The sequence below is a fragment of the Ptychodera flava genome, chromosome 11 (genome assembly GCF_041260155.1).
Source record: "Ptychodera flava strain L36383 chromosome 11, AS_Pfla_20210202, whole genome shotgun sequence".
Taxonomy (NCBI): Eukaryota; Metazoa; Hemichordata; class Enteropneusta; family Ptychoderidae; genus Ptychodera; species Ptychodera flava.
Window position 1 is genome coordinate 21,831,826 of NC_091938.1, and position 16,917 is coordinate 21,848,742.

Consider the following 16,917-nt stretch of genomic DNA (forward strand, 5'->3'; position numbering starts at 1 on the left):
TCAATGGATTTATTTGCTGTAAAGACTGCACTTCAAGCTTCTTTCGATATCATCCCGTCTATTAGCACAGATAACAAACTCCACATGGCTGACTGACAGAAGAACGCACTCTGTTGTCACGACAACCTCATCCTTGAAGCTTTTAACGATGCAACTCCAGATGATAAAGAGACTTGTCACTTTAAACCACTGAATGTGTGTGGTGTAATGGTCATAATTACGAGCGTTAGCTGAGAAGTATTCTCGTCAAAATTTAACCATAACATTTCGACAAGTTCTCAACTCACACATAAAAACTAGAAATAAAGGTGTGACACAAAATGAAAAGACCATTTTCCCAGGCACAGAAGACAAAACTTGCATCCACGGACATGAAATGAAGCTTAATAATAACTTTTGTGTGAGGAAACTAGGATAAGTGCAGGGTACATATGAGAAGGCCATTTCACTCAGACCTGTACAAAACTCCTTGAAGACAATACAGCGCCCTCTACGGGCACTCATTCTTACCTTCTTGTATTTTGTTTTTCTTCCTGTAGCTGCCGACTGAGTTCATCTATCTTCTTATCCATGTACTCCTGGAAGGTGAAAAAATTGAAACAGGTATGTGTAAGAGTATTTGTCGAATATGCAAAATGTCAAATTATCAGAAAAAGGTACATCGAAAATACAAACTGCACAACAGATGGTATTCCCTGGGTGACAAAATTCATGTATTTTTGTATTTCTGAATATAAATCACTTGAAAGAATTTACATGGCCAGGAACAAGCATGTAGCTAATATCGTCTGGTAGTATTTCATTTATCTAAAGACAAAAATTCAAAGGAAATGAATGCATCTACGGTAGATGTACTGATAAATTGTACATGGCAGATTTAAAAGACTTTTACACAAAGAGAACTTGGAATTTCTATCGAGATTACAATATAACGGTTTTTTTTCGCAAATTTTTGATTTAGTATAATAGTAGCAGGGTGTGTGTAATTCATAATTACTCATATTGAAAATTGATGTGAATTGAAATGACTCACAGTGGTTAGGCTACATCAAGGCACTATACACTGTTTGCATAATTCTATTATAATTCCAAACACAATGGTGGCACAGCAAATATGAGTCATTTTTTTTGGATGTACGATGATTTCATGACGAAACTATGCAGAGAGGTGTCTTACTACCAGTTTTTGTTCCGTCTGATTGCCATATTTGGTCAGAGAGAATCTAGGTACAGCGTGTAAAAGAAGGATAGACTACTTTTCCCGGTATTTCAGTTTGTGAATAGTGGGCATGGAACGGACCATTTGTGAGAGTGATGCCACCCCTCTCTGATGTTTATATGTAAGAACCTGAAAAGCCTGACATCTGTGAAGATCGGTGGACACAGACTGATTTTGCATTAATCACCGGTACCCTAGGGGGTCAAGAGTTGGGGTTAAGGATAGAATACACAGCTAGAGTCCCCCTAGGAAAACTCTTCTAGATAGTATCGAAACACTATGTCCACTAATCATGTCCACTAATTGTCTCCCATGACACTCTTGATTTTGGTCTCTGGTGAGATGGGCATATATTTACTTTTATACTTTTTTATAAGACAAAAATTCGTTGTCCAGGTCTTCTCAACTACTTGTCAAATATAAAATTGAATACCGTTGTTCAAAAACAAATTAATTTCTCTACTGCTTGTCAATATCAAATTGAATAGTTCAAAAAAAATAATTTCCCCATCTTTCCAACAAAGTTTTGGTGCATATTTAATAGTTCAAAAAAAATAATTTCCCCATCTTTCCAACAAAGTTTTGGTGCACATTTCAGAGCTTTATATACTGAGGTACCAGTATTTTGGTACAATTTTGAATGTAAAAACATTTGTCAGAGAGCTGGTATAATATGGCACTTTAGCAATGATAAACATTACTGACTATCAAAGTAGCACCTCTTTGACCTGTATCAATTTGTAGCACGTGTGAAGTGTTTCTGAACTACTGTACCAGGCCCAATCATCGTGACCAACTGCTTGCTCACGAGTATAAATATGCATGGATGATTTAAACACTTCTCTTGCAAAACAGAAGGACTCATAGCGATTGCCACTGGTATAAACGTACTTGCATGTTTTCATGTCACTTCAATTCAACACATCAGATTTCAGTTTTCCATGATTCAAAGTTCTCAGGGAGCACATAGTGGGTCCTATATCCACTGTAAACATCACGATGATCCCTGCTGTATGCTAAAAATCTCTCTCTGTCTCTCTCAGACTCAACATGTCCGATACTCCATCACACACTGTGAAAACACCGCTAGCCGTGCTGTATGCACTCAAGCAGTGCCATACATTTTGCATGACACGCGGCGGAGTGTTCTACGCTAACGATGCTAACAGAGCATGTCTTTGTCAGGAGTGCCTCGCTTTAACACACAATACCACAGGTAAGCCATTGTGTGTCACCTCAGGAACCGAGGTGACTTCACAGAGACGTCCAGGTGATGATGATCACAATTTGCCCTACATTATACCACATGCAGGGAATTTTCAACATTTTGATAAACCCTGCGTTGTGATGCTGTGGAGACATTTGGTGACTTTTCCCTAATTGTCTGACTGAACTTACGCACAGGGTGAGGAGTTTAAGAGAAGGGTGAAGGGTGAAGGGTGATGAGTTAAAATGCATCAATGGTGCATTATTTTTATCAGCGTTGTTGGCGTCTACATTGGAAAACTGGGCAGGTATAATGGATTTTAATGAGAGGGATAAATATTGCTGACAAATGTTGACTTTTCAAATTGAGTTCTTTCGTATCATTTTAAACAAAGTAACAATTGCAGAATTTGCAACAAGTTTCACATCTTCCCTTTTTTTGTAAAAAATATGGTAGAAAATAAAAAAAATTTCTGAATCCTAAATGTTGACAGTGTTGTAGGTTGAGAAGGAATCTCCACTACTGCTTGCCTCAATAATATTTACATCAGGCCAGTGCCCGATATTTTGGAGAGCTGGTCTGCATCTTAGTTACCGACGATGCAAAGCATCTTAAAACCAGAGTGAAAACCTACAAAATGATAACATACAGAAGGGCAAGGCACTCAGACAGTTGCAAAACTAGGAAAAACATACAAGAACCTGAAAATTACGGGCGGAAAAAAAAAACGAGGAGTAAAATCTTGAAACTGTCAGCATCTGGAAATTACCACGGTAACTGTGCACCCAGTTCAGGAGAAAACGCATCTCCTTGCTGTTTGATTTCACGGATAAGCACCACCTTGGCATTTTGTTACAAAGACAAGTCACCGAGCAGGCTCCTCCGCAGCGTATTGATGCCTTCTAAACGTGTCTGAATTGGTTTTTTTGGAGCCGTATTTTCTCTATCCCCGGGGCAGTACGCTGCCAACGATAATAAAACGCCGGCACTTAAGTCTGTTGTCTCTTGTGTTTTAACAGACCGCTGGTGCCACAGAATCTCTCAGACTTTTCTCGAGTATCTTCAGCATGTATTCAGTGACACCAGAAATGAATTTTTTCTCCGACGATTGATTTATCATCGCATGTGGCTTCTCTCTGTGAATAACGACACTTTTAATGAAAACTGAATTAATGAACGGTCTTATCACACCAACAGTCTGTACGCCTTCCCCTCCAAAAACAAAACAAAACAAAACAAAACACTGCCTTTTGAAATCAATGACAACTTAAAACGAGAGAAGGAAGCCCCACTTGATAGTGATTCAAGTAGCGGTGTTGAAGCAACTGGAATAGTATTGTTTTTCAAGATGTGATCTTTTGGTATTTCAAAGCCTAGCTGCACAGTACATCAGCGCAATCCTTACCACAAATCGATGGGCTGTTTTTCACATGATACCATTGAAAGGAGTAACATTTAAAAAGACTGGTCTATTTAAAAATATCTTTCCATACATGAACATACGGTAGGTGTTCGTATCACTATTCATTTCACAGAAAGGTATCTTACTCAGGCTTCTCAATTTCGCTTCACAGGAAGCTTCCAGGCAAGCTATTTGCTGATTGGCTGACAGTCAGGTTCTCAGAAGTGTCGGCCAATCATCACCAGACAAAAGCTGTAGGGCAAATTTCAAACTTTGATATTTAGCTTTTCAATATCCCAAAGTGCGATTCCGAGCGACAGGAAAGAGAAGCAAAAATCCATGAATATGTCTTCTGTCAGGATGGAATAACACACTCTATTAAATTTTCAAATTGCCAGCTCAAGGAAGACTCTCTGATACTCCCAGATTTCTTTAGGGAATTACTTGTTGGGTCTCCATGAAAAACGGCCTTATCTTGAATCTTTTGACTGAAACGGCCCTTTATAAAAGATGATTCGACGTGTTGCCAAACATCACAGCAACTACCATCTTCACACTACATAATTCTTTCACATAGGTATTGAATCTGGCAGTTAGTCGATAACCGTATGCTATGCAATTCATTCATGGTAATAACATCAGGGGGGGAATCTCACAGCGTTGGCTTTGGTCTCCCATAGCAGGTTCACACAGGGAAAGGCCAGGTATGAGACGAAGCCCACCTGCATCTGACAGCTCATTGTCAACGGGAGTTGCTTCAAGGGACTTTTTCCGCTCATACAGCTTTCATTAAGAAATGAGAGAGAGTTAGAGGTGCCATATCAAAGAGACCCCCTCAAGTGCCCAGTATATTAACTTACCGCCACGAGAACCAATATTGACATTACATGTTTAAGGTGCTTGCCACTACTGCTTGCTCTGGGTGGCATGTTTTTCCATGTAAAGCTTTGTGACAAAATCAGACAATCAAAACAAGACATAATTGAAATGAAAAGTATATCTGCACCTTCATTTGTGTGTCTGTGACCCTGAATAAGTTAAGTAAAGCACTATTATGTGTAACTTTTGATATGCTTTCTATTATTATTTTTTTTCTGTTTTGAAAATAATTTCTTCTCCTACTCCTAAACACAGTCACGCCAACAAGTTTGTGGAGTGGCCGTGTCCTAAATCACTTCTAAATGCCAATTGCTCAACATGATGTGTTCACACAGCTTGTACTGGTACAGTGCGTGTGGTGTCAATTGTGAACGACTATAAATTTTTGTCAAAACGAGAATTCATTTTTAACACCTTCGAGGCTTGCATTTTGTACACTGTCACAAAAGGGCATTTCTTTTCTTGGAACAAAAATAATGAAAACCATTTCTCAAAGGTGAAAGCAACTACCGTCCCTTTAGACTACAAGTACATATCACTAAATACTGGCTACACACACTAGTACACTAGTACACCGAATCCCTCGCAGCAAAAAAGCAGGCTAGGTCCTAACACATTGATGTATCACATGCAATCACCCTTTGCAATAGAACCCTGACATGGGAATCAAGTACTCCAGGCCCTGCGGCTGAAACACGCTCCATGCATTCGTGATTTAGGCGTCACTTTCCACTAAAAGCAACGGCGTCACGGCAAGTTCAATTTAACCATGTACATCTCGACAGAGGCTAATTGCTCAATTAGCATCCGTCAGTGACTGTTGGTTTTTTCCTCCCGTGGACGTCAATAGAAATTAATGAAATATCAGCTTTGTAAGTAATGTTTACCAATACACATAATAATGAGATTGTATATATATATGTAACAGTTGAACTGACAAAGTGCTGTGGTATACTTATTGCTTAAAAGAAAATAACGCAAATACCCTGTCTCAATATTTTGTTTACTTTTTCCACTTCAGAAAATGATGCAAATATCCTTTCCGTAATATTTTAATTCATTTCACCAACCAGGTACTTAAAATAGCTTTTGTTGCCATAGATTGCAAATTATTTTATTCACAAATGTTGGCTGAATTAAGCAGTTTCTATATTGAGCACAAAGCTACATCTCTGGATCACTACACTTGTAACAAAAATTGCAATGAAAGTATGTATGCCCATTGTCTAGCGAAACTGTATTGACACGGTGCTTCATAAGCTTTTAATGTCCCCTACGTTTTCCGATGACTTTTGTCGTTAAATATTTAACCGTTTCACCACCACACTTTGGTCCATTACCATAGTTTTGAATAGGGCGGGTGGACCACTTTACAGCGAAATAGGGGTGATAGCATGCTTACAACATGTATTATCCCCATGAGGTATGAGCTAATTCACACAACACACAGTGAAGAAAGCTTCAATATAAATATTTATGTCCGTATAAAACTAAAATCAAAATTTATGACAGTCTGGAGTAAATTCAAAAAATATAATTGTGTAAGTGTGCATGGTTCAGTGCTTTGTGGTTGAAATTATCCTGGCATTAATTTTGGCTGTGCATAATTATGCCATATAGTGAGAACTACTGGCTCTATCACATCATTTTCCATCTTTAGGGCCTGACTCTATCATCAGAATTGCTGGTACTGGTGATCTTGTATCAAAATCTTTCGCCAGCAGGAGCTTGAACAATAGCAAACGACAAATAATAGAAATTCGCTACATAAGTATCAATTGCTAACATGACACACAATGGCTGGACAATGCTGTAGCACGGTATTGTCTTCTGCAAATGGCATAATATTGTTTCTGTCTTAGTCATGACCCACCTACACTGCACGCAAAAGTGATTATACCGGTGCAAAACTGCCTGCTCTGTTTAACACGAGCTGATCAGTTTGAATAAGCTGGCGAGATAACGGCTAATTCACAGTTGAAAATACAAATTGAGTTACACACATATATGCCAATTATAACAGACATAAATGATTGTCAGTGTCGTGTTCATGTCAATGTTATTCACACGTCGAATTTAAACAACTCAGAGACTAAAAAAGTTCAGAAAATGGCACCACGCACTTCTAAAACATGATATAAATTTTCTAAATTATGACTAACTGTCTGCCAGGCTTAAGCTTACCCCGTAAGACATTTCAGAGTAAGGTTGGAAGTTAAATAGATCGACACACATAACCTCTGGTCCACAGAACGACATAAAAGATACTAAAGGTAATACCACAATTTACTTTCACGATTTAACTGCTCTGTTATGTCAACCAACGATCGTCAAACTGTAAAAAAAATTCCGCTTTACTTTTCAGAAACCACCTCAGTGGACGTCGTTTTTCCCTTCATTGTCATGCAAGCCTGTATCTACGACAAACAAACAAATTCCCAATTGCATCTCGTGCATCCTTTTTAAAAACTGTGATTATTTTTCTGGTTGAAGGGATTTAATAATTACCGGACATTTTCCGAATGATTAAAAAAGAACACGTTTGTCACAAAGATAAGTGAAGTTGTACGTCACTATGTGGGAGGAAAGATGATATTTTGCTGTTCGGGACAAAAAAATGTCAATTATCGTCCTAAAAATTGTCAAAAATTTCAGAGATTTTGAGTAATTTTAACACAGCCACAAATCTTTGCATTTGGAGAACGTGGACTACTGTTCAAAAAATTGAAATGTCAAGATTCAGAATGATATGAAAATTTGACGCTATTTCCATAAATTTTGCATTACACAACAATGGGAACAAAGAGTGTTGGTTTCAGATATTTTTGGACTTCGTTATCATACGGGTGCTAGTTTTGTCATAATTTTGCGAAAATCACACCTCCATTTTCCCCCTTTGCATGAACAATCACCTCCATAATCCTAGCAGTACAGTTCATTACCCAGCCCTGCGAGCATTACACGGCGTTGAAAACTCTCAAATCGAAAACTTAATGTCCTCACCATCATCAGGATTTATGGAAGTCTGATTTGCAAAATGTTTGATTTTTCTATACTTTCGCCCCACTTTCACACTGCACCATCGACTGTCTGTCTGCCGTGGCGATCCATTCCGCCCGCTGGGCATTACAACTCATCCAAATCCCCCCAGCTTTCAAGCCTAAACACCCCGGATCAGGGAGCCTCTCAAAAAGACTGACGCAAAACACTCTGTACATTAAAACAATCCTGGATTTTGTCTGAAAAACCCCCTCAAACAATTCTAAATAGCACATCACCAATGTTAGGATTTTCTTTCTGTCCTTTTGTTCCAGCAGACAACAAAGAACTGTGCGAATTACAAAGAATAGAGGGTATGGTTTGGCCCATTGACTGTTGAATATCATCAATGGACGTAATGAGGCAGACACTGCACAAATGGTAGAAACTCAGACAGTGGCTCTGACTAAAACATCAGTTTCTGACACCTCTGTGCTCATCCTCCATGGCCAAACCTTTGTCTGTGCTGAAAAACAGATTCACAGAAGTTCAGGGATAAAAAACTGCAATATGCAGAGACTGAACAACTCTGCAGATGACTTTTCCCGAACTTTTTGTAGCTGCTATGGTAGAGTGAGTGCTCACCACTCTGTGCATTCCCAACAGATGGCGTTTACATACACTGGTATCACAGACAACTTCACACTGTTTCTGACCCTGAACACTTTTTTACCAAATTCTCCGCATGTCTGCAAAGATGAATGAAAAACCAGCTTACCTCACCATCGTGCCGGGAATGGCCTATTTTCCAGGAACACACTGACATTGGAAAGCGGGAATCGGCCTATATATCCGACAAACATGAATCGTGTTGCCTGTGTAACATGTGGACCATCACAACTATTATCAAATCATTATGTCGGAATATTGGCAAAACTCTAATGGGATTTCCCTACGGAAAGTCAGACAATACCATTTCAACACACAGGGGTGACAGGCGTAACAATGCTGGGGCTCTCATCACTGCCCAGTAACAAAAGTCAATGATTTCAACTGCAGTAGCTAAATCGCTCGCACAGAGAGATATCAGCGTAATTACCTGACCGGAGGAATGACACAATACCAGATTCAGGTTGGGATTTATGCAACATGCCTGGGGGAAGCAGACAAACTGAAGTCACCCCGTCATGAAGTAATAATGACTGAACTGAGTTTTGTTCGAACAATCGTACCTTTTGGGCATGCATGTGTGCCAACCGTGTGAAAATAAAATCTGGGAGAAGCATGCTAGATAAGGCTAAATACGATTTAAAAAAAAAAATCCATGATGCATGAAAAAAGAATTTTTGACAATCAATATTCATTTTCAGTCAATAATGACTGACCATAATTCATATAAAAATGATGAAAAAAAAGAATGAACAGTAAAGAAAGGATATTTAGAAATAACATTATCAATGCATTTCCTAATTGACATAAATGCAAAAATTACTATCATCGCTTAAGACTATATGACATTTTTATGACCTTAAGTTGACCTTTGACCTGATAAAGATTCAATGAAGTGACCTCATCTTTGTTGTGATCCTTCTGTACACTGCAAATATGTGACTAAAAATCCGGTAACACTTTGTAATATTTCATAGTTTAAGCATGGAATCATACCGCACTAGTCTCAAGTAACTGCCTTGAACAGTTTTTTTGGATGCCTATATTCAATCAACAACAGTCGCAGCTTTTTTAGTTAATTTTTTTAGTAACCGTGTATCAGCTTTTGTCATACAGTACAAAATGGTTTGCTGTGGTCTTTTCTAGCTTCCTTGGATAGCAAATTGGTTTAACGTTTTATACACTGGAAATGAAAACTACAGCAACCTTGTCCACAATCACAGCATGACTGTACTATACAAGGCAGTCCCATGATTTTGATAAAGCATTTGACAATTTACAATTATAGTTCGGAGACGATGGAAGTTAGATACAGAATTACAAGTTTCAGCAGTTAAAATTGATTATATCATATAGATATTGACACATATAAAGTAATTCTTGATAAATTTTGTAAAATTTCTGTTGTGTACACTGCACCTGCTATACAGCAGTCTCTCCATTTAACACATACAAGGGTAGGCTATTATTGAACAGATAAATACTACAAGTTGTTTCAAACATTGAAAGTTGAAAATAGAAAATACTGCTGCCACAAATGGTAAGAAAATAATCAATATGGGTTACGCTCTTGAACACTTAAAAGATTTCTCATACACAAAAGTAGTCATGAAATAAAATATGTAGATTGACAGCGATAGAAAGACCACTGCAAGGACAAGACAAGAGTTCAGACAGACTATTATAACAAATGTTTCACATGACGAAAAAGAGTTAAAGTTACGAATGTGTCTCCCATGGACAGGTGTTCCGCTTTGCATACAGTAGCAGTATATGATGATTGTAATACAAAAATGCTCACATTTGTAACTAATCATTTATGGTATTAATAAACTATGCTGTTAGGTAACCAAATCTCAGTGTAAATATTGAAAATATGGATTAATGTGACAGATGAAATGAAATATCCTTCTAATAAGCCGGAGCAATTGTCTGGAATAAGCCATTTCAAATTTTCATTCTTTCAAATCTGTTTAATGGCTGGGCGTGGATGTAATTGTATATTAACGGATCCAAACAATTGTATGAACAGCATCCATGACATGTCGAAGTTGATTTACAGCCATAGTATTTCACTTTAAATAAATACAAACTATCACTTTTAATATTGCCGTAGTAAGTCACATCAGAGGTAAAATTGGAGAGATTAAAATTTTAATGCCAAATGTAACAACTGGGGCGATAGTACTAAATGAACAGTGGTAAAAATATCTCATGACTGCCCGATGTGTGTGCACTGCAAAATAATGAGAATATGAAATACAAAATAATGGTAATTTTGTCTTGCCTTTTGTTTAGTTATTGTTTTTGCTTATTTATTCAATTTTGTCATAGGGAATGTTTTTAAAATCTTGAACTCCTCACACATTAAAAATAGTCACCGCCGTGTGAATGCTACTGGTGCTGATCTTATTATAATGTATATGACACCATAGCAATTACTACCTCCACATATAACCTTGTAAATCATAATTGTCGGCTTCCTGGTCAGTACAAATTCTGTGCAACAACTGGCAATATTTGTTCAGCGGTGGCAGCTAACTTTGCGCTCATCACTGCAGTTTGCAAAGTTGGGTCATATCACACAACATCAGCCACCACTATGAACAATTCTTTCAGTTTACAAATGTGGTACAAACACTTAAACTACATGAGATTTTCCAATAAACTGCAGGACATTTTCAAATGAACAGGCAAGCTTGAGTTTCCAAAACAGCAAACAATGCGAGTGATAAACCTTTCCTTGCATGCATGACAACCATAAACACGAGCAGGCAGAGGTGAAAAGTTCAACCAGCGAGAGGTTGCCATGGCATTAACCCAAGCCGAGCAAACAAGGTCCTAGGCTATGGAGATTATTACAAATCCTAATCTACCATCAAAATATTCAAATTTTTACAACAGAATCTTGTAGATTGATGTAGCTGATACTAGGGTCGACTATTGGTGATCATGACAACCATAATCCACCATTGAAATATTCAAAACTTTTTACTGTATCTTGCAGATTGATCTTGCTGATATAGGAGTATACAACAACGGACGGTGGTACAACTACGGTCTGAAATTTTCAGGAAGTGAGATCAGCTATACAGCAGATTATCTCAAAACTGAAATGTCCATACAACAGTGGGTTGAGAAGATTGACAGTCAGGCAGATTTAATTGCTCTGTTCTGGTAAATCATCATAGCTTTGATGACATCACAGCCTTGATGACATCATAAACCTTGACGACATCAAGTCGTTGGAATTTACACTACCTATCAATTCTACCATCTGCAAATATCACAATATGATAATTATTATTTCATCCATACAACAGTGGGTGGCCATGCCTGCACTGCATACGGTAGATACCCCCATTTTTTTAAAACCTATTTTTAGCAAGTTGATATTTTACCGAAAGTCTCATTTGTGCATACGACATCTGCAAACATACTGTACAAGAAATTCAAGTTCCAAATTTTACCAAATTCAAACTACGGATGAGGTTTGCAGACATGAGGTATCATATCATGTGCAAGTTTAGATCTGTAAGCTGATCGAGAAGTTGAAGCCACTAGTGACAAATTTCGGTATGATAATGGTAACCCTTTGGAAGAAACAGGGCAAAAATGGATTACCACTGTTCAAAATTTCACCCTTAAATTTTAGCAACATCTGGAAACCTCAACCATTCTTTTTATAATTCATAACTTTACACTCAACAAATTATACCCCTCCCCCCCTCCCTCTTTTTCCTGTACAAAGTTCCAACTTAGCCTTAGAAAGTAATGGGACTGTACCAAACTTTGGAGATGCAAAGGTAAAATTAACTTTTTTGTAATTTCTGAGGCTAGAAATAACATAGATCAGTATGCAACTTCCATCAGGTATTTTCTCCACACACACATAAACGCTGCTGCATCGCTAATGTTTTATGTAACACTGACATTTTCCTTTAAGAAGTTCACGACTTGCCGGAATGGACTGTTTCTTTAGAGTCTTTTAAATGCTCATTCACGCTGAAAATTATTCCACAAGGCGTACAGTCTTAATCCCAGATGTACGATGTCACCTAAATGTCCTCCTAAATAGAGAGCCATTTTGCATAGGTTACACGGGACGGATATTTACTGTTAATTAGCAAACATGACGTTCGGGGGTAAGCAACCAGGTTGCCGTGGTTACAGGGCTATTTCAATTTATTAGTAGTACCCTAATCAGCAGAAGATGGAGTATATTTTGTTCATTCATATTCCACTATTTTCTAGCTTTTAACAGCGGTAGTAGGCGTTACGTTACAACAGTGCTTTTCTCACAAAATGTTGTGGCCTGTATTTAAGTCTTTCATGAACTCATTTTGGTTGAACATCATTGCTCTAAAAAGGGTGATTATGCCAATGTCGAAAGAAATACCGGTTGCCATGGTTGCTGCTTTGAAACACTTTAGGCTCCACCTGCAAACTTTTCACAAATAAACTGCAAGTAGGGTAGTCCAGCACATTTTCACTATACCCAATTAAGGAAGAATGCCCAAAATTTGTTATCATTATTTTAACATGTGCAGACACCCCACGAAATCATCTGATGAGCAGGTTGGCATCAGAATAAAAAGCGCCCTCTAGAGCCCAACACCAACAGATTGCATTACAAATCCCGTAACATTGTATGTGCTGCAGTAACATCAAAAGTGATTACGAGATTTGTATGTGCTGGCACTATTTTTACAAATCTAGGTTACTCTGACATGATTGCTGACATCACAAACTATGCCCAGCTTATTGTGATTTGGTAAATTCAATACAAAGATCGCTAAGAACCCTGCATTAGCTATAATGACTGTCTGAAAACGAGTAGAGAAAGCCACCACAGCTCATATCAACAGGGTACAGTGACTTATTAAAGGATGATCTTTTGTGTTCCATGTTAGATGATGTTGTTGTCATGAATAATGCTCTCAATTTTACAGAAATACGACTTTTTTAATTATCTTTTTTGCCACTGATGTATACCCATTGATTTTGATCTCATAGAAACCGAGAGGCTGACTAAAGCAAGAAGAACAAATCGGTTCTGAGACAAAATCTGGTGTATTGGCTCTTCCCCTTTGTGAAGTGAAGTGGAAAGGACAATTTGTATTTGCCCGGCGGCAAAATAAGACAAAAGCTGCCCCGAAGATAAATTGTGATGTTTACAAACTTGTATTGCTGCCGTTTTGCGCAACTCCTGGGACGTAATGGCTGCATGGGACATTGCGTTTGTTTGACAAGTAACACAGTCACAAAATTACATGACAATTCCTGTCCAAACCTGGTGTTGCACATGTACCAATACACACACAATGCTAACACATGTCATTGACTTCAAAACAATGCGAATTTTCCAAGTGTTGCTGTCTGACAGAATTGAAAGCGGGGCCACAGCCGTTTTATAAACAAATGCCCAATTTTAGCAACAAGTTGTGACAAGCACATTACTAATGGTGTTTGGTGCTAGCTGACAACACAGATTTTATTGCCACTGCAGAAAAAAACAAGTTGAATCCTGTAGATCAATTTTGTGTTGTGGTAAGATGATGTTTCCATAGGATTTGCAAACAATGCTTCGAGAGCGAAATTTCATGTACAATGTAGTCATTTTTGTAAAGACTGCGATAATTTGATGTCGTCATGGTTTGGAATAGGTCTTTTTCTGACATAACAGCATGAATGTGCACTATAGCGACCAAATGAGCTTGGACAATCAGATTTACCTTTTGCCTGAATGGTTCAATGGTTATACAACATTTTATGACAGGGAAATAAAGAAATGCTTTAGCTTTGGAACACTAAAAGAGAAACAAGATAGGCTGCACCCTGACAACATGCCCTGTAAAAATGTTAAATCACTATTGTTGGAGTCTAATAATATTTTCAATGTTTACAACAGAATCATTATACTTCTCAAAACAAAATACGTCAGTCCTATTTTCTCATTTCAAAGACAATCCTAAAACACAAAATTCTACCAAATTGCTAGTCTTATACCTGTGTGAACACCACACATAGGCCAACTATCACTACCTACAAAAATGAAAACAAAACCGTAATAGAGAAAATGTTTTTGTCCCCTTCACCCCTCCCTAGCCTGTACACTGGTCAAACATCCCCTGTGTCAACTATAGGGTATGGACCGAACCACTGTGTGGCAGGGGTTAACACTGACATATTATAGTGTTTCTTCAGTTGAAACATGATCACTGTGGTACGATATTCTAGCAGAAGACATAACAGGGTACCCTTATCTGGCGGAAACACTGAGACAGAGTCTAATGCCTGGAAAAAACAGTCCGGTGCAAAACAAGGATCTGTTTCTTGTTTAGCGAGTGATTGTACATGTATGAACCACAACTAGAAAAGAAGATTTTTTTAAGTTTTTGTAAAAGCTGTCGACACAAGGAAGAGCATATGATGTTAAACGATATGTCAAGTTTGAAAACTAAGCCAAACCAAAACTGAATATGTAAAATAGTGGTTCAACCGGACGTTGAAGAGAGTTTCTTAATGGCAAAAACGTGGGTTTTTATAATTTATACCCCTGTGGTAGCGTACGGTATACCTACTCTGAGAACAGATTTGTAATTTGGAAAGGTTAGTCTTGAATGTACCTTCTTACAACCAGACTTTGGTATAACCCCCATGTGTTCCACGATAAAGTTGAATCTCTACCAAGGACAGGAGGGGGTGGAAGGATTCAGTATTTTCTAGTTCATACATATTAATTTCTCCCGGAAGTTACAAAGCTTGAAAACTGGAAAATAATTTCAGATTTTCAACTTATCACCTTATTGGTTTCAGTGATATAGCCATTTTGATTATACACTGCACGATGAAGACTGGCAGTGAACATGCGTGTTTTGCACAAAAATTGAAGGCATACAAATATCCCTGATAAGTAACTGCTTACAAAGTTCATTAACTACACACAACATTGAACATATGAACTTTGCTGTTCAATTCTGATTACACATAATGAAATTGCCATGTTGATGCTAGTCAGCAGTATCGTATCCTACCTGTTTACATTCAAGGAGTTTAGCGACAACTTTCCTTTCCATCATTCTCAGCGTGTACAGACACTCTGCCTTGTCGAATCTCTGTAACCCCAGAGAAGGCATGTCCGTTATGGTAACTGCCATGTTTTTTTCCGTTGGTGGTCTGTATCGTACCCGCAAACCAGATGACTCACGGCAAATGTCCTCACAGTTTTTTTTTTACAAAAAAAACGGACATATATATCTGTTTCAGTTCGGTGCGTAAGTTGAAAGGTGAACGCTGGCACACCTAGAGTACGTCTAAATCACCCAATTGAACACTATTGACTGCTGAGCTATAGAGCCTGACTGCTGATGCTCCGTCCTTGATGAATTCCCTATTGTCCGTGGACAAAGCCCCCAGTGGCTATTATTTGCGAGCAGTGACCTCGTAGCGCTGGGGTCAACAGACTCACGCCTTGCACTCGCCTGGTATCATTGCCACATTCCATGTTCAAACTGAATGAACTTTTTACGCCATTTTGTGCCCCGTATAACACAAACAAAACAAGGTACACTGGGCTCATTGTAATCTGGACAAGTTTACCATTGTTGTGAGGAAAGGACCATATAACAGCAATGGCTGAGTGTCAAGAGGTGATCGATTCTTCGAACACTGAATACAACAACTCACATTAACTCTCTACTCTTGGATAGGACTTTCTAAAATTTTCAATGTGTCTTTTCTTATTTCTTGACAGGTGAATAAAAAATGTTTTTCCCTTGCCAATAGCATTTATTTCCCATACACTGTGTAATATTCCTTGTGTCTTGTGAATTCATCTTTTCCTTTGTAGAATTTTAAAGACAACAAATTTTTCATTTTTATCTAAACGTTCCACTAGCTGCAATATTTAATGTGGAAAGTTTGTAAATTTTGTGTTGGAAATTGCACAGTTTTGATTTTTGTAACATTCTTACAGTCAAATTTTAGGCTGAGGCATATTGGAAATGAAAGTACCAGTACACTGTGATGATGGTATGTACAAGGAACTACCGGTGTAGGCATGACTGGGCACAGCAATGCCTTTATCAAACACACACATTCTATTCAGACTGAAATTCTATTGTAAACAGTAGAATTGTTCATCACATAGGCTGAGTTAACCAGTTGAATACTGGGTATTTCGATATACTTGTTGGTGTGGAACAAGAAACTGTAGGGCCAGTAGCTGTAACTTTTTATAGCTTTTTCACTTTTTTTGTTTTTGATAAATTAAAATGTCTACAAGAGTTTCTTGCTCCCAAAAGCATAGTATACCGTACAGACACATGCACAATATTCAGCTCGTCTACTCAACCTGTATGCGGGTAGACTGTACTGGTTTTGCTGACGGGTGAACTCTGGTCCTGATTAAGATTCAAATGTAAACAGTAATGGCGCATTTCATATGAATATACATGCTGTATTGACAAGCTAAATTCTGTTTCAACATGCTTTGTGGAGTAGAACAAGAAACTGTAGTTGACATTAAAAACAAAGAAAGTGAAAAAATCTTCAAAATTT

At 38.0% G+C, this 16,917-nt stretch overlaps 1 protein-coding gene across 6 annotated transcripts in view; it reads right to left on the bottom strand.

Moving 5' to 3' along the window:
- The window catches only part of LOC139143812 (uncharacterized), a 178,751-nt gene that overhangs the window by 84,131 nt on the left and 77,703 nt on the right, over positions 1-16,917 (bottom strand). For 3 of the 6 annotated variants that reach the window (XM_070714377.1, XM_070714381.1, XM_070714380.1), the window contains one exon: positions 511-578. In XM_070714377.1, the coding sequence (XP_070570478.1) occupies positions 511-578 (68 nt within the window). Of the gene's footprint in view, positions 1-510; positions 579-8,464; positions 8,606-15,392; positions 15,760-16,917 lie in introns of those variants that run through there. The other 3 variants (XM_070714376.1, XM_070714375.1, XM_070714379.1) reach the window with 2 other exon arrangements.